This window comes from Vigna umbellata, chromosome 4 (assembly GCF_029865625.1).
Source record: "Vigna umbellata cultivar VRB3 chromosome 4, Vumbellata_1.0, whole genome shotgun sequence".
Lineage (NCBI taxonomy): Eukaryota > Viridiplantae > Streptophyta > Magnoliopsida > Fabales > Fabaceae > Vigna > Vigna umbellata.
In genome coordinates this window covers 27,830,266-27,849,558 of record NC_142168.1, presented here as the reverse complement: position 1 = coordinate 27,849,558, position 19,293 = coordinate 27,830,266, and the positions used below count along the sequence as shown (strand labels likewise).

The 19,293-nt window shown below is 30.6% G+C and overlaps 3 protein-coding genes across 3 annotated transcripts; 1 reads left to right on the top strand and 2 right to left on the bottom strand.

Annotated features, from left to right (window-relative positions):
- Window positions 1-365: 365 nt before the first annotated feature.
- On the bottom strand, window positions 366-1,469 carry LOC124842607 (uncharacterized). The gene is made up of 2 exons (XM_047319121.2): window positions 1,200-1,469; window positions 366-1,062 (listed from the first exon to the last, which is right to left on the bottom strand). Exons 1-2 carry the CDS (start codon window positions 1,365-1,367, stop codon window positions 538-540), a joined length of 693 nt encoding a protein of 230 aa, XP_047175077.1. The 5' UTR covers window positions 1,368-1,469; the 3' UTR covers window positions 366-537.
- Window positions 1,470-12,083: 10,614 nt separating this feature from the next.
- LOC148199748 (Bowman-Birk type proteinase inhibitor) lies at window positions 12,084-12,556 on the bottom strand. Its single transcript, XM_088113774.1, has one exon. The coding sequence runs from the start codon at window positions 12,523-12,525 to the stop codon at window positions 12,187-12,189; it is 339 nt and encodes a 112-aa protein (XP_087969900.1). The 5' UTR covers window positions 12,526-12,556; the 3' UTR covers window positions 12,084-12,186.
- Window positions 12,557-13,123: 567 nt separating this feature from the next.
- On the top strand, window positions 13,124-13,607 carry LOC148199747 (Bowman-Birk type proteinase inhibitors I-A, I-B, and I-A'). The gene has a single exon (XM_088111701.1). The coding sequence runs from the start codon at window positions 13,178-13,180 to the stop codon at window positions 13,439-13,441; it is 264 nt and encodes an 87-aa protein (XP_087967827.1). The 5' UTR covers window positions 13,124-13,177; the 3' UTR covers window positions 13,442-13,607.
- The last annotated feature ends 5,686 nt before the right edge of the window (window positions 13,608-19,293 follow it).

Sequence of the window (19,293 nt, the reverse complement as noted above, 5' to 3'; positions counted from 1 at the left end):
AATATGTAAATACGAACATAATTTCATTTATTAAAAGTGTTAATCATTATATCTGTAAAGAGAAAGAAAGAATGAAAAGTAAAATAATAAATGTAAAGTGGATGTAAAAGTTTGTTTGGTGTCAAAGTAATAAATTGTCCTTTTTATATTTACAAGCTCACTATCCCCTGCTTTGAGAATGTTACCTCCTCGTTTTAATATCATAAGAGAGTTAGAGCTATGACAGTAAATGTAAATTTTTTAAATACATAATGTCATGGATCTATTTCATTGAGCAATGAAAAGATCTTTATAGTAAAAATATTATACATTTTGTTATGGCCAAATGAAAAGATCTTTTAGTGCCACACAGAAAAAGCTTTGGAAACACATAAAAGGCTAATGGTAATCTTATTCAAAGCCACTTATCAAAAGCCATTTTGAATTATTTCGATAAAGCTTCTATACTACCTTTACATTACAAGTTCGAAACAACACATACGCAACAATCTTATCTATTCCATGTTCTTGGTCTTGGCTGAAGCGAACACCAGGAAATCAAGCTAAGTCACTTTTATCATTCACCACCATCTTTACTTTCCCACAAACAAAGTCAAGGTTGTAGAACACAGGCAACATGGCAACAGAGCACAAAAGAACAAGCACTGGCCCAAAGATCCAAAGCAAAAGAGGAATTGCTGAGTAGAAGATCCTGTTCCCCACAGTGTTCAACACAGTTCCCTTTTCCAAAATCTCTGTCAGATACTCTGGGGTCACCAAGGACATAGCATCTTGTGGTGTGCAAATAAGGATGCTCAACTGATTCAGGAACCTTATTGATAGAGTGTGGCAAAAAAACGAGAACAAAAATATGGTGAGGAGTGTCACATATTTCAGTGCTATCATGAATTCACTGTGAGCACCATACACAACATCATCAAGAGGCTTTTTCACACTGTAGGTGCTGCTTATCACTGCTGCCAAACCTGCTGAGAGAAGAATGGCTGTGGTGGCCATAAGGGTTGATCCCATAATCAAGTTTCTAAGACTTTGTGCCACTAGGATGTTCTTCTTTTCAATGTCCTGCCATGAATACAAACATAATAAGACAAACTGATACATATCATTCTATCTATGGTTTCATTCATAGTAACAAAGATGAAACAAAACTCTAAGTTTAACTTTGTTGTTGAGGTTTTGATGGAGATGATTAGGTTTACCTTCAACATGGTGGGCACCCAGAAGCGTCGTGCATGAGCATTGATTCCAATAGTGGTGGAAAAGGGTTGCGTGCGAGTTTTATGCCATAACCAAAGATGATAAGCAACGTTTACCAGATATGCTAATGGCACAAGCATCATATCAAGATAATACGATCTCCATTCCATTGTAAAATTTCTCTGCTATTCTCTCTCTTTTCTATGCTTAACAGGGTTATGTGTTGTGAGTGTGTGCTTCGCTACTGCTTCTATATATGCCGTGATCCTTTTGGATTCTTTCTCCCAGCCAGAAGGGTTCTATATATATAGTGGAAAATCGTGTGAGTGGAACAACATCAAAAGCAAAAAGATATGTTGGCAACCAGAGGCTACTGCTGCTAGTGCTAGTGCTTCCTCAGAAAAATTATTTTAATGAAATTCTACTTTTATTTTAAATTAATGTTTGAATATCTGTATGTTAAACGGTCAAAAACAAAAAGAAAAACTCTATTAAAATATAATCTATAAAAAATAAAACAACGTTTTATTGGAAGAGAAAAACATAATTCTTAAAAATGGCATTAATTGAGCATAGAAATTTCAAAATCTTTTTTGTGCATCTTTCTCACATTCGGCCTTTTTGAATCGATAATCTACTTTACTTATTTCATAAGATTTTTTTTACCAAAGTGGTATTTTATCTAACATATATAAACTCATATCTATTTCGAATTTATTCGATGTAAATTTTTTTATATCCAAAATAATTTCATAAAATAAAAAATAAAGTATGTTTATGAAAAAAAAGATATTAAATGATTATTCATCTAATTGTGGGCGCTTTTGAAATAAGTTATGATATTTTTAATTAATGTTTTCATATTTTTATTGTTTATTATAGCTTTTCTTACGTAACTTTTTTGTTTTACAGTCTTTTTTTTTTATTCCTCTCCTATTTATTCAAAAAGTTCTGGAAAAATACACGAGAGTAAATTAAAATTTCTCTGTTTTTGGAATGTAGGGACATTGGAAAAATGGAATCTAGAGGAATCCAATTCGAACAACCCACCCACCAACAGCGACCACTCTTTTCAAAACTAAACAGAGATCTTTTAAGTCAAGATTATGAACACTTGGCGTTTTTGAACGGCTGAGATTTTGCACAATTTCTTTCATATATGCATTAACTTAATTTAATAATAAACAAGAATAAAACAACAGCAAAATGTGATTTTAAGGTTAATTATATGAAATTATGACCCTTTATTTCCGTTGTTGAAATTGGTTTATTTGTCAAAAAAGTAATTATGTTCTCATATACCTTCTCATCTATGGAATTGTGGGAAACTGTAGTTTTTATATTAATTTCGATTCTAAATTTGCCAAGTGATAATATCAGTCAGTGTGTGAGGTATTGTTTACGAAATTTTGTCATGATTTTGTTGTTTATTTTAGAATATGAAATTTTATCATGATTTTATTTTTAAAAGATATTTCAAAAAATAAAAAGATGAAAAAATATTTAAATTACGCTTTATCTTGATTCTTAAGTGTAAGATTATTCAATGTGATATTAACATTATGGTTTTATAAGAATTTGTTTTATGTATGTATATATGAATAATAGTTTAATTAAAGGAGAAGTGCCAAAGAATAAACTAGTTTTTTCTTTTTATCTTATTATTTTTTATAATGGTTTTGATTATTCACAAGTTTGAAGGATTTTTCCATTTTCGTTTCTTAATTGGTTCTTTGTAGTAATGTATTTGCCTTAGAATATTTGGTTTCTGTGTGGATTTAAAGTAACCCTTCAACCTATATTTATATTAACTTTAAAGTGTTAAAATATGCATTTAATTAATTAGAATATTGATTATGGTTTATTCATGCATAGCATAACTTTAAAAAGTGCTGATATAGCTATGAGAATTTGTGCTGAATAGATCTTAATCTCAAAAGTCAAATAAGTGCATATGCCTTTTTCTCCATACTATAGCCTAAAATTAGAAAGGAAAATGACACTTGAACAACCATTTTTGACAACATTTAGACACGCGCACACGTGTCAAAATCTGAGTGGTTCAATTGGAAAAATTAAATGAAAATGGACCACTCAGATTTTGACACGTGTGCGCGTGTCTAAATGTTGTCAAAAATGGTTGTTCAAGTATCATTTTCCAATTAGAAATGCTTTGATGCATACATTCAATTAAATTAGGTTTTGCTGCCATTAAAAGAAGCCCTTCATTATAGCTGTGAGAAAGTTTTGAAAACTTTTGCATATTTTATATTATGAGAATACCAAACTTCTAATATAATATTGATTAACTTCAACGGAACTTTCACTTGGTTGCTTCTTGAACTTTCCATTGCACCCTATGGAGAGTTCAGAACAGAAATAATTAAACTAAAGAAGTTTATTACAATTTACAAGTCAAACTTCTTATACTATAAAAAATAGTTATATTGATTTTAGGTTAAATATATGTTTTTATTCCTTAGACAATATCCTTTTTTTGCCCATTGATATTTAAAAAATATGTTTGGACTTGTTACCACTTAACTGTGAAGTTTCTTGCATTAACAATTATTTTAGGGCAGCTTCTTTGTGAAACAATTAATTAAATAGCAACCAAATTAAAATAAGATATATTTCACTATAAGAAAATATTAAATAACAATCAATTCAAAAACAAAACATAATAAAACATTATTAATTAATTATCTTTTTATAATCAATTTCAGCAAGTATAGTTTAGAGTATTAAAACAAGTATCGTATTTATATGAAATTGTTTAAAATTATCCAATATTCAAAACTAGATTGGACTCAATAAACAATATTTGATGCGGTTGAAATGAACATAAAAACAAGACTAATTAAGATTTAAGAAATATTATGATAAAAATGTGTTGAGATTGGATTTCATCTTTTTTTCTTCTATACAAATAATTCAATATTATGAAAGTGTCATAAGATAATTCTATATATGTTCCTAATATTTATAATATAAAGACTTTAAATCTAATGTGATTCCTCAAACTTCTGATTGAATGAAACATTCTCTTTAAGTACATGACTTTTTTATTCATTTAGAACTTTAAATCTATTTATAGCATCTAAACGTAGAAAATGATTTTATTGAACCATAATTTGATATTAGTTTTTCAACTCTATTTAAACTAGTGAAATAAAATAAATAATCAAATCATCCAAATAATACAGCATGAATCAAATCATAAACAAATAAAAATATATCTAAATATTCAATATATAACGGTACAAAATTTTAAAAATCGAAACCAAATACGTCAACAGAAATGGGTGTTCGTTTTTAGAATAAAACATTTCCATAACCGAAATTATTATATGAGATTAATCTTTTAAGATATGAAATAATTTCATATATAATTTTTCCTTTCTTTAATAAAGTATTTTTTATATGTTGTCATTATATTCAAACAACTTCATAGTCTACTTATTAGATTGTGTTAGAGTTATTTGATAATATTAAGGATGTCTCAGTTTATCTAATCTTACATCTTACTTTTCCAAAGTATTGGAAAGACTAATAAAGAAATATGGTCAAAAGGATACAAAGTGGAAGAAGATTAAATATGTGTCCCTTTCTAATATAAATTATGGAACATAAAAAAGGTGATGGACATGCTTTTATAATATAGAAAAACCACTCAATTGGACCAGTTTTGTCGTTTCTATTTAAAGCAAAAGGGAATATACAATTTTAAATAGTGTTCTAAATAATTGATTTCGTATTTTTATTTTATTTTATTCAAATTACGTATATAATTTATTATAACATAAAAAAATTGCTATAAGTGAAATAGTTGTTTTTTTCTTTTCTTTTTTGTTTATATAAATTTTCTTAAAGAGAAATTTTTTTAACAGTATTATTGTAATATCGAAAGGAAATTTTAAAGTTTTAACAATTAAAAAGAAAAGGAAAATTAAAGTATTATTAAGCAATTGCATCAATTTGAGTGATTGTCTCTATCTTTTTTTTTCTAGGACCACCATCCTTTAGAAAACACATTATGAATCTAATAATTTAAATTGATTTAAATACATAAATAATTGTCATCATAGTTTTAACTGCAATTATTTTTTTTACTGACAAGAAAAATTAATTAAGATAACTTTTTTCTGAATTATTTCTATTAAACCCTTCCTTTCCGCATCAACTCTATTTTTGTATAAATCTTGAAATATCAAGCTAAAACAAAAAATATTTTTTTTGTCAACGCAAACAATATATTCTAATGGAATTAAATTATACATTTGTATTTTAATTATTTGAAGTTATTCGGTACACCAAAGGAATGGTTTGTATGTATATGAACTAGACCTAAATGATCATACTAATTTCTAAAATACATATTTGCATCCAATGAAAAAAAAAAAACTAAATGTTATTTATAAATTAAAATTTCAATTATGCTGGATTTGTATATATTAAAATTTCACTTTGTTATTTTTTTTTTTTATTATGTGATTCCATGGCTAAAAGTTTCCCTGATATTATAACATACGTGTCTGATCAATATAATCGTGAATGTGTTTTTTTCTTTATAACTTTTTATTGTTCTTCCCAACAAGAGAAAAAGAAGATGATAACCCTTTCTTCAAAAGTTAACTTCCCACTTACTCAACCAAATGGGAAGATCTTGATTCAAATTTCATATTGTTGATCACAAGTTTTTTTTTCTTTAATAACTCGTTAATATTAAAATTTGTTGTATAAAACTGAGTAGTTCATGTATTATTTATAAGTATTTAGTCTTGATTTTTGAACCCCAGTTAATAAATACAACTATCATTAAAATATAATTAATATAGTTATTTGTCAACCAAAATATAATTAATGAATCTTGTAGCAAAGCTTATCTTTTTTTTTCTTTGTCTATAACTTTGCATTGCCTCTAACCTCTTTTTTAGTTCTTTGTTGCAAATCACTTTTTGTAAATTCTAACCTTTGAATAACAAGTTCGTCTTCACACATGTTTGAGCTATCTAAATTGTATATATACACCATTAAGCTTTCCATATGGCTTATTCGGCTATCCAAGCTCTTCACTTGCTCCACCAACTTATTCGAACTATCTACATGTTTCACCAAATTATTTGAGCTTCTCACCTACTCCACTAAGTTACGTGAGTTGTTTACTTGCTCCTGTGAGCTATCTAAGCACTTCACTTGCTCCACCGACTTAACTAAATTATCTGAACTTCCCATCAAGTTCTCTATGTCCCTTTTTAGGCTACCCAAGATCTCCAAACTTTCTGCCAAGCTTTCTAAGCTATCCAGGCACCACATCAAGTTGTCTAGGCTACATCTTATCATCAACAACACTGCTTCTTCTTCAACTTCTTCGACGAGATTGGTTGTCTCCTCTCTTTCATTTTCAGATCAGTAGTCTTTTTCAAAGTGTCCAACCTTATCACAAGTGAAGCACTTAATAGATTTTCACTCCTTTGCGGAATGACCATACTTGCCACACTTGAAGTATTCAACGCTAGAGTTGCTTGACCAACCTCCTCTCCATTGACCTTATCCTCTTTTGATGCAATTTTGTTGGTTGGATGGTTCTTCTCTTCTTGTTGTCCATGACTTTTACCACTAGGATTGCTTCCTATATACCTCCTTGATATCATTCTTGGCCTTAAGTGTTATGAGCTTCTCTCTTTATTTTGAGTAGTTAATCAAGTGACTCTCGCTTCTTCTTCTTTTGTTGCTCATGCGCCTCAAGTAACATGACAAGCTCTTCAACTGAGACCATTGACAAGTCTTTGGACTCCTGAAAGTGTGTACTATATTTTCAAAGTCATTGATTAATGACCTTAAGATTTTCTCCATTACTTGGCTAGTGGACAGTGTTTCTCCATTTCTTTCCAAGTTGGTTAGCTACTGTTTCAACTCGATCATGCTCTCCAACACTTCCTTGAGAGTTTGGTGTCGAACCTAATTCACCTTATGATTCCTTAAGCCTTCTCTAGAATGTCACACTTTTCTTTTGAAAATTTTACACTTTCAATCTTCTCAAAGCCAGACTCGTCCGCGACTTGGTACAAGATGTACAGAGTTGCCTTGTCCTTCACACATGTTTCTTTTAATGCTTTCAATTGGGCATTTGACCAATTTGTGATGTTGACTGGTTCTTCAAAACCATGTTTAAACCCCTTCCAATTTTCCTAGGAGTCAAGAAGAGCCTTCAATCATACTCCTACACAATTGACCATCTCACTCAAGCTTTCTAACTCTCAAATAATCAAGAACTCAAGCTCTCTAGCTCTAATGTCAATTTGTTGATAATAATTCTTTCTTAAATAACTCACTCATATTATGATTTGTTTTATTAAACTTTGACTATTACATACTATTTATAAACTCTCAATCTTGACCTTTCAACCACATACAATAAATTCAACTACTACCAAAATACAATTAATATAGCTAGCTAACTACTACCAAAATAGAACTTCTAGTCTTAAACACAGCCACCCAATTGCTATTAAAGTACAATTTAATAAACTTCATAATTATTACTAAGAAGCATTCTTTCTTTTTTTTGCATTTTCTCAAACTACCCTCTTGAAGTTTACTAACACATAACAACATTACATATCTTCACATATTCAAATATGATTCCTGTATTGATAGAGGCTTTTGATTCATTTTAGATAAAAGAAATACCATGTGATAAATATAAATTTACATAATATTAAACATTAAAATTACATTTGAAAATATTATTTTGACCGTCTAAATTATTTCTCAAAGACCATTACTAGTATGATAAATATAAATTGAGTATAACTTTTCTAACCTATATCACATTTAGGTATTAAGTAAATAAAATTCCTTGCAAAATTATTAAAAATAAAATAAAACACATACAGTAGGTATGATTTGAGAGAAAAATATTTTCCGAAAAGAGCTAGTTTCCAAAAAAGAAAGTCCTTATCGTGCAAAGCACGTATTTGGTGCATTCCTTTCATGATAAGCCATGCAAACAATCACAACCCTAGATGCTCCTTTTCATTTTATTTTTCCAAAGCAAAATGCACCAAAATCTACCATCATTGTAACTTATAATGATGCCTCACATCAAATAGCCTCATCATAAACCACGTTCCTACCATTTCGTGACTTTCTTTTTATTGACAAAAACTTCTGCATACATGCATTTTGTTTCAGTCTCAAAAAGCAAAATTGAATGAAATATCAAGAAGCCATGTATGTCATCAAGCATGAAAATCATAGCAGGTATATGGTCCTACATACGTAAGCACGTGAATTTCTTTTAATGTTTAAATTTATTTCTTCAACTTTTATTGAAAATATTAAAATAATTAAAAAGTTAGTGTCATGACTCTGATTTTTCCTAAAACAAATTATCGACAAAAAAAAATTAAATTATTGAAAATAAACAAGGGTTTATACGTATCATAGATCTCTTCCTCTTGTCTCTACAATATTCCTCTTTACACCACAACGATTTCCTTTTCTCATATCCCTTCAAATGGTGTCTACAACACCAGAGCATATGAATTTTACATACTAGGCTGGTCTGTCGAGCTATAGAATTTGACAAACTAGGTTAAGATTAAAAACTTTTTCTCAATCCAAAACTTTTTTAGACATGATAAGTTAGTCCGTCCTGAACTTTTTTATCATCCTTATTTTTAATATAAGATTAGAATTATGTGAAACTTATCTATTGAAAGAATGAAAAATTATGTTTCCCACAAAGAAAACAGAGCATAAAGGAGCTCTGTAATACAACTTGCAGTTTGAAGAAATCGTAAAACAAAATAGGAAAATGTCTTTTTAACAAAGGTAAAAATTTATCCTAGAAAATTTGTTATTTATTAGAACAGAAAAATAGAGTATTATTCTTGCAGAATCTCTGAAAAATAGAGAAATAGAAAAGTTAAGATTTTAATTGAGGCCCAAACATTTATACCGTTTATATATACGACAAACCAACGAGTGTTGCTCCCTCCATCATCACCCTATACTTCCTTCACTTCCCCACATTATTTTAAATACAATTATATCCTTAAGTTAAAAGGATTTTTACTTTTATCCTATTTTAAATAATTTGAAACTCTAATTTTACTTTCCCAGCACTCATCCACGGAACTCTCTTTCCCTTTCTCCATTTCTGTTTCACCTCCCCACCTCCATCACTTCCATTCCTTTTTCTTTCTAGTTTTTTTTTTGTTTGAAAGCTTCCATCGCCGCCGTGGTGTGAAGGAGTGTCGCCGCCGTGGTGTGAAGGAACATCAAGGAGCGTCCAGAGCATCAACCAACGTGAGGAAGTAACATCAACGGAGGTGACATCCTTCAACGGATGTCCCCTAATAAAACAAACCCTAAAATAAAAAACGTAACCTTTAAACGGAGGTGACATCTTCAACGGATGTCAACATCCGTTTAAGGTAAAACGGATGTTGATATCCGTTTTTCCTTAAACGGATGTCGACATCCGTTCCATTTTTCCTTAAACGGATGTCGACATCCGTTGAAGGATGTCACCTCCGTTTAAAGGTTACGTTTTTAATTTAGGGTTTTATTTCAAGGTTTATTCGAATACGCACCTGGAGGAAGCATGACACGCACTGTACCACTCCATGCACTGCACCACGAGAGCGACACTGATTGATAATTCTTTCCACCACCACCAACCTTAGTATCTCACAACGATGAAAGAAAGAGAGAAAGAAATATAATGTTAAAATGAAAGAAAAGTATTTTACTCATGTACGTGACTAGAATAGGTTATTAGTGAAATAGGTTGTGAATGGGTAAAATTAAAAAATAATAACCTTAAAAATAAAATTTTACTGAGGGGCAAAATAGTAAAGGGGAGGTGGAGGGAGAAAGATGTGGTGGTGGAGGGAGCAACACCCGAAACCAACACACAATACGATTATTAAAGGATTGAATGATCATAGAAGAAGAGAGTTGCTCCCTCCACCGCCACGACATACTCTCTTCACCTTCTCAAATTTTTTTATTTTTAAAACTATTTTTAGGTTAAAGGTTAAAAATTTTCTATTTTTACAACGAATTTTTAATTTATTTTTCAAACTCTAATTTTACCTCATTCATATTCTCTGAACGCAGCAATTACACCTCACCCTCATGTCAACTCAATCTTCTTCTATCTAGTTATACTTAATTTAACAGATCCGTTAGTCACCATGTTATGGTTGAGTATCTAAAAATATATTGTAGTATATTTTTTATATCATTGGATATCCACATATATATTTTACATTTTTAATTTTAAAAAAAATAAAATATAAACTTAGATTAGATTAAAAAAACTTAAGTACAATTCAAATCAAATTATATGAAATATTAGTGCAAATAAATTTAACCTTTTTTAGAAATTAAATTTAAATTAATTGCATCAAATTATAAATTCTAAAAATTTAATCTCTTACAAAATAAATTCAATTTTATAGGTCTAAATAAAATAAATAAAAAAAATAGAAATATGTGAACACAAATTTTAAATTATTCTTAAATGATTAATAGGTTTTCATTATTAATTTTATTTTCATCATTTAAATTTAAAAGATTAATTAACTAAAATTCAATAATAATTATTAGGTATTATCGAATACATAATATTAGTTGATGTAGATACTAAGTAGAAGAAAAAAGATAATTAAAAACTAAAATTCAATAATAATTATTAGGTATTATCGAATACGTAATATTAGTTGATTTAGATATTAGGTAGAAGAAAAAAGATAATTAAAAATTCGTTTGAGAAGATTGAGTTAGAAAAAGATTGAGTTAATATAGAAGTAGGGTACAACTGTTGCATTAAGTGAATATAAATAAAGTAAAATTAGAGTTTTGAAAAATAAATTAAAAATTTATGGTAAAAATAAAAAATTTTAACCTAATAATAGTTTTGGAAATAGAAAATTTTGAGTAAGCGCAAGCGCAAAGAGCATGCCGTGTTGAAAGAGGGAGCAACGCTAAAAAAATATCATACGGAGGCTCTTCTTAAGGCAATAGGTCTCAAAATTTGCTTTAAAAGCAAAAACGTTTTCAATAAAACCACCAAAAAAATGCCCCGACATCCTCCCAAAAACATATTTGCAATTATGTTATTAAGAAAGAACTAATTAATAGCAGATACAATTTAAACCATCAATTATTTTTATAAAGAACTAATTAAGTAAATTGACACATAGTTCACACTTTTGAAGCTAATTTAAAACACAAAACACTCAACATTCTCATATTTGTAATCACAAAAAGCTATTTAATAACTTTTGAAATCATGAAGATGGCACAAATATGTGTGTATATATATTATATGAAGGAGAATGTAATATAATTTTGTTTAAGGTTCGACCCAGTAATTTTTGTAAGAATTTAACTGAATTAATTTAGCCTTTTCTGACGTAGATGAGAATCTGATTTTTATAATATTTCCGTCATTTGCATCCTCTTTTGTTTTTTAAATTATCCATTTATAAAAAAAAAAAACTCAATTAAAATTTCCTCGTACTCCATCAGTAATAAAAAAAAGGAATCAATATTATTGTCGATTTTTTCATATTAAAAAAATGTTACACAAAGAGCTCATTGAAAGTTATATAAAAAAAATGAGGAAAATTGTCTAAACTTAATAAAAGAGGTCATTGTGGATTTTTTTCATATTAAAATAATGTTACACAAAGAGCTCATTGAAAGTTATATATATAAAAATAAAAAATAAAAATTTCAAATGGTCGAGGAAAATTGTCTAAACTTCTACATTTTTTATTTATAATAAATCGTAAAATCGTGGTACAACGCAAACCAAAACTGAAATATAAACTCAGAAAGTTGCATCAGAACGAAGAAGACATAGATTTGTAGCACGAAAACAAGAGCTTTTATTAATCTCCTTACACAAGGAACAAAGCCTGAAAGGGCTTCATCCATTTCAGAGAGAGCTTACATAAGACTTGTTCGTTAGTTATCCCAGTCATCATCATGACTGGACTTGCAAGGTTCATAGCAGAAGTCGTTTATGTCAGTACAAAAACACTTTGCAGGAATGGAATATGTGCAGGCACATGATTTGCAAGCTGAATGGCACGAATTGAGCCTTATGTCTGAACAGCGGCATTTGGGAGGCATTGATCTTGTGCATGAGCATTGATCACAGCATGGTTTTGAAGATTCAGAGGGCTCATCGGTTGATTCATCATGATGACCACTTTTGATGAGTTGGCCTTGCTCGGACAGCTTCAAGCTAGCAGTACAAGTCCCCAGAAGGAGAAGTAGCATGAAGCACGCCTTAAGCACCATTGTGTTGTTCTTGCTGTGAAAAGGCCTCTCGAGTGGGTTATTTATATAAGAATATTTGCAGATGGAACAAGCCCTGACTGAATTATGGAGCATTGAACAGTGATGTGTTCGTTGTTTTCTGCATGGCAATGTTAAAGGTGGCGCGCATGCACGATATCGTGCCTCAGATTGCTTACACGATTGCTAGTAGTGTCCCTTTCTATATTTACCATGAAAAACAAGAAAAGGTTTATGAAATTTTACATATATAACATCGATTTTTGACACCATTCTACCATTTTTGTGATATTTTTTATTGTTCATTTCAAATATACGAATAATAAAATAATAACAGATGATTTATTGTAAAAAAATTAAAAAAATTGTTACCGTATCTTCTTTTAAAATATTACATATATGACACGGCATATAGCAATCGTGTAAGCAAACTGAGACATGATATCGTGCACGCGTGCCACCTTTCAGATGCAATGCAGAAAGCAACAAACCGATATAACTATTCAGTGTTCCATCTGGAAATTTTATATAAACAAGCCTCGTTGGGACTCTTGTATCTTCACTGCATAAACAAAATTTAGAAGTTTGAACAAGAAGATGATGGTGCTAAAGGTGTGTGTTGGTACTTTTCCTTGTAGGGGTTACTGCTGCTGGCATGGATCTGAAACACCTGAGAAGTGTTCATCATCATGACTCAAGCGATGAGCCTTCTGAGTCTTCAGAACCATGCTGTGATTTATGCCTCTGCACTAAATCAATACCTCCTCAGTGCCAATGTGCAGATATTCGGTTGAATTCATGCCACTCGGCTTGCAAATCCTGTATGTGTACACGATCAATGCCAGGCCAGTGTCATTGCCTTGACACTCATGATTTCTGTCACAAACCTTGCAAGTCCAGGGATAAAGATGATGTCTAAGAAAAAGGAAGATGAACTCTCTCTCTCAGATGAACAAAGCCCTTCAGTTTTGTTTGTTGTGTAAGGGAAGACAGAATAAGAGTTGGAATAAAAGCTAGTGTTTTATCATTATGCTGTGTGTTCGAATGAAAACTATCATAAACAATGCTCTTTGTGCTTTTTTACATATTCCTTGCTTTTAGGATTTTCAATTAAGCATAGTTTCAAAATGAAAAATCATTTTCATATCTCCTAAATGCAACTTGGTACGAAGCTATTAAAGAAACGAACACTTGGAGAAAAGTTTTAGGTTCTTAGAATCGACTATCACTCTAACTTAACCAACGACAACAATCAATTTGTGTAATGGTGCATTCAAATAATAGATTATATTTAATTTTTTATACTTTTGGGAAGTTTACTGTGATGCTTTACAATAAATTTTTATGTTTTGATAACTTTTATAGATTTTATCCTGCGAAAACCTGAAAATTTATAAATATTTTCTAAATTCTAAATATTTTTCTACAGTGATCATTTTTTATTTATATACTCTCATTTTGTTATATTTTTAATTAACGTATAAAATCAATTTTGTTTATACTTTAACTTAGTTGCATATTTAGTTAACTTACAAAATCAATTTATATATTTTAATGGTAGCTNTATGTCTTTAGTTATTTGATCATGGTTTTGTATATAAAGTAGGGAGAGAATGGATTTTGAGCATAACATTGTACATAGTATTTGGTTTGATACATGTTTATTCTATGTTTTACTTGAAAAAGTTCATGCGAGTGAGGCTTACATATTCATTTTGATTTTGAGCATAACACACATAGTATTTGGTTAAAAAAAAAAATCTTACGTTTTACTTTTTTTCCTTTCTTTCTCTTTCTCTACTTAAGCTTCTTTTCAATCTATGAATCATAGAAGTGTTAAGTGTTTGTGATCTATAGTTCAAGTTGTATAGAATTCTACAGTAATCACAAAATAATATGATAGAACAGAAACTGAAAGTAAATTTAACTTATAGTTATTTAAAATAACCATAAATTTTAAATTTTACAAAAATCCTATCCTAATACAAAACTATAAACATGACTGATCAATCCCTACAAAATTATCCACATAACCGATCGGTCCTAGTCTAAGCAGCGGGATCCTCTCCATCCAGCGTCTGCTCCACCGAACACTCGTCATCCTCTACTCACACCCACAAAATGAACATTGCAAGAAAGAAATACCGAACGGACAACATATACAAGACAGAAAAAAAGGGTAAACTAATGTAATTTAATAGTCATGTGAGCATATGATTCAAACAGACAGATAAGATAATCATACTCATGTATAAAAAATATAAACACATATTGACCGACCACTTTAACTTGACTGTCCGGACTAGTATGAATATGTAGCTTTGGCCATTCGTGCACTCGTGGGTGTAGTAACTGGAAACCCATTAGCTGCCACACGAGGTTAACCCGTTATTACTCACCATAGGACCCCCTTCGGTTAAGGCCTCCTGCTATTCTCACGACATGACTTACTCATCTCTACTTGAGACTTGATAATCATTAGAATGTCAAGATGAACGCCGTGGATTTCGCTGTCCATATTCATACTTTACCACCACATTGATAACCAATCACCGAGACATTCCTCCTTGAAATTCTCTTTCATACTAGTTGAAACATCATACCTTATAACAACATCCACTCCATCGTTCATCCATGTTCATATAATTGAATTTAAACAAGTGATCAAACAACAATGGAAACCACACGCAATACCGAACATGCTGCGGACCTTGGATACCGAACGGTTTCTCACTACCCCAAAGAACAAGACCAAACGGTCCATAATAGGTAAGGATGAAGAATTGATCGAACACCATTACGGATCTAACTCTAATGTAAGGTCGAATACTATGGTGAGACCGAACACTAGAATAATCGAATTACCAGAGCTAAACCAAACACTTGTAACTTAGGCCAAAAACTTAAGAACTTAGACCGAATACTCTGGTAAGACCGATCACTAAAGTACAACTGAATGGTCATTAACAGGTAAGGCCCATAAGAGGCCTAACGTAGTTAAGATCGAACACCGATATTAACCGAATAATATTAAGACCGAACACTACTAAATCGAACGTTAGTACGAAATCAAGCAGTAATAAAGCCGAACACTACTAAGACCGAACGCTAATTCGAAACTGAGCAATACTAAGACCGAACACTAATACGAAACCGAACGCTACTAAAAGCAAACGCTAATTCGAAATCGAGCAATACTAAGACCGAACACTAATACGAAACCGAACGATCATGAATTGGGAAGGCTTTAAAGAAACCGAACCCAATTAATGACCGAGTACCTGAACCTAGTCGAGCAGTCAACAGGGAACGCTCAGCTTTCTGCATAATTCTGCAGAACTTCTGCAGAATAAAGAACACCCTAGAATTTGCCAATTTACACCTATCCAAGATTACCTAAACCTTACTAACATCATTTCAAAGAATTCCAAACCAGAATTCACTCCAAATTTTGCATAATCCACAACTCAAATAACCACAACAATTATCATCCCACACAAACAATGTCGAACACTCAAACATTCAATTTCACACATGCAAAACCATCAAACAACATTTTCATACATCATCAAACAATCAATTAAATCAACTAGCTTCTCTTACCTCTTAACTGAATGGAAATATTCTACCCTTCCATAAATTTGCTCACACCTTTAGAAAATCCTAAGAACACCTATAACTCACTAATTTGTGAGAAGAGACCAACCAAAGCTGATAAACACATGCAACCCAAATTGTTGCTTGAATGTGCCAAAGAGTTTTAGAATTGCACAAGACTCAAGGAAGTGAAACTTACCAACTTTACACACAAAACCGATCAGTGAAATAGAAAGTTCTTGACTCCTAGATTGCTTAGACACGATCTGATTGTTAAACAAATGAAGTGAGATTGAAAGAATTTAAAGAGAAAGATGAGAAAGAAAAAGAGAGTAAAAAAATTTAAAGAGATATATATATAATAAGAGAATGAGACGACACTTTTGAAACTTTTCATTTATATATAACATTTATTTTAGTATTTTCATTATTTTATTTTATTAGATGAAACAATGTTTTTAATCATTATTACTAACTTTAAAACTGTAGTAAAAGTATTATTAATGACAATAAAGTGAAGAAAATCTAATATTGTGCAAAATCACTTATATTAAACTGAGAGTTGACAGGCCTAGAGCAATGTGTTTTTAGCTTGCTAATTGATGATTAACGTGGTCAACAATTGTCAGCGCCGACAGGTTTTTGCGGCGAATCCTCCTGCCCTAATTATGATTTTCCACGGACCTCTAACTTTATTATTAATAATATACTTTTATAATAAAGTTCTCCAATACCCTAACATTTTCTAATATTTTTAAGGTGAAGCTGTATAGAACTAATTTTCACAAAACTCGTGTTCACTGATAGCAATTTCAACATAGTATCTTCATAAACATTTGTTTAATCCCGACATCTATTTTTGTTAACACTAACTTAAATGGAAAACTAAATATATATTTTTATGATATAATGTTACTAAAAGTAATAATAACTAGAAATATAACAAAACGAAATATGTTTAACTGCACAACTTGTCTTTAATTTTTTATTATAGTTTTATAATATTAAAAAAAACTGTATTTTTGTATTATGTTGTTTGAAAAATATATTTTGTGTTATAATTGAGTAATTTATACACGAAAATAGTAATGTGTATAACTTCATCCAACTAGAAATATTAGCTAACTAATTAAATCTTAAAATTTATTCATATATAATTAAAATCATTTAATATTATATAGATATAGATATAGATATTTTAAATCAACATGTCAATTAGAGCTGTCAAAATGGGTAACCCGGTCCGGCCTGACACCACGGATTGGTCACTTAGTGAGCTAACCTAACCCGGTTCATTTATTTGCAAGCTGAAAAAGTTCGAATTCGACTCGACCCACTACGGGTTGGTGGATTAAACGGGTTGACTCATTGACTCACTTAATTATAATTTTTTTAATTCAAATTTAAATAAATTTCACTCTAAAATAACGTTCAATTCCAAAGACAATTCAAAAAAAAAAAATACATCATACAATCTAAACGTAATCCAAAAACAAGTACAAAAGACAACAAAGTTTGTAAGATTGATAATTTTTGTGTCATATGTCCATTTATAATATTAGAATCTTGAATAGATAAATCTATAATATATTTTTCTCTTGAAACTTCTTCTTTTTTATCCCCATCTATAATATAACAAAAAAAATGCTAACTAATAATATTGAAACACAAAATAATAAATAATTAAATTAAATTAGGTAGGTTGGTGAGCCAATCCGGCTCACCACGGGTTCAACCCGGGCGAGCCAATCCAGCTCACCACGGGTTCAATCCGGGTGAGCCGGGTTCTAAGTGAGCCAGGTTGAAAACTAACCAGCATAAAAAAATTACATTTTTTCAAACCTAACCCGACTCAAGCCCGTGATGAGCATGATTGACTCACTCATTTTGACAGCACTAATGTCAATAAAATAATTTGATCAATAAAAACTTTTAATTTGTTTTAATAACGACAAGATTTTTTTTTTCAATAGCAACAAAATATATTAAAAGGAATTATATAAAAGATCAAGCATTAACAAATAGCTTAAAAGTAGAAATAGTTTTTAATAAAATTTGATTATTTTATTATTAAAAGGTCAAATTTATAAATAAAAAATAATTAATCAAGTTTTATTTTATAAATATTACGTATTTTTAAAAATTATATCATTTTATATTTTATATTTTCTCTAAGATTATAACTGATCTAGTTAATCAAAATTGTATTTTGAGTAAGTTTATTTTTATTCCTTTCTTTAGTCAATTTTTTGGATTTTTTGTATGCATGTGTAAAGGGGTTTTTGCATGTGACTCAAAGATTCAAAATGAATTTTTGTTTCACTAGGATTGATTGCTATGGTGTGTTTAGATCTTAGTTTCCTATGTAGAGGTAAAGTATTCTATTAGAGCTAGAGTTTTATTAGCTTATGAGTTAGAAGTTCGAGTTCAAGTAAATGAAGTTAGCTATTTGATTATTCTTTTATTGTGTTGGTTGATTAATTTCGTTCTTTTTGATAAGTGGTAATGTTGTCTATTTTTTATGTTAAAATACATGGATGTTTGAGTGACATAATGATTTGTTTAAATATGAGCTAAATTATTTATCATTAAGTCAAATTGGTTCAATAAAACACTAGTACACTCAAATGCAATGGCACCGGTTACTTTAGCCTATAGGCACCGGTTATTGACCCGAAGCATATATGGACGGGGTAAAAAGTCTGCATTTTTATGACTCGGTTGTTGTGAACCGAGGCAATATAGGATTAGAACTCGGTTCCTTTGAACCGAGGCAGTATGGTCTTCCTGGTTTCCCCAGGACGCCGCCGACCACCGCCGACGAGATCGTCATATTTTCAACTCCCAATTCATGTGCTTTTTCCATAGCCAATTTGCCGCATTGCTCATCCCATTCTTGAGTTTTCACCTTCTCCATTTTTCCGGTCATCAAACGTTTCCCTTAATCCACAATTAGTTCTTCCATCAACAGACCAAAACAGACCACCAAAACAGACCACCCTCAGAAGCCAGCATCTTAGTTCTTCCATCTTAGTTCTTCTCCCATTCTTGAGTTTTCACCTTCTCCATTTTTCCGGTCATCAAACGTTTCCCTTAAACCCCAATTAGTTCTTCCATCAACAGACCAAAATAGACCACCAAAACAGACCACCCTCAGAAGCCAGCATCTTAGTT

Excerpts from the sequence above, each read along its gene's own strand:
- LOC124842607 (XM_047319121.2), bottom strand. The coding sequence starts at position 1,367 with ATGGAATGGAGATCGTATTATCTTGATATGATGCTTGTGCCATTAGCA. Across the intron at positions 1,063-1,199 it reads GGGTGCCCACCATGTTGAAG|GACATTGAAAAGAAGAACAT; the intron begins GTAAACCTAATC and ends TATTCATGGCAG.
- LOC148199748 (XM_088113774.1), bottom strand. The coding sequence starts at position 12,525 with ATGGTGCTTAAGGCGTGCTTCATGCTACTTCTCCTTCTGGGGACTTGT.
- LOC148199747 (XM_088111701.1), top strand. The coding sequence starts at position 13,178 with ATGGATCTGAAACACCTGAGAAGTGTTCATCATCATGACTCAAGCGAT.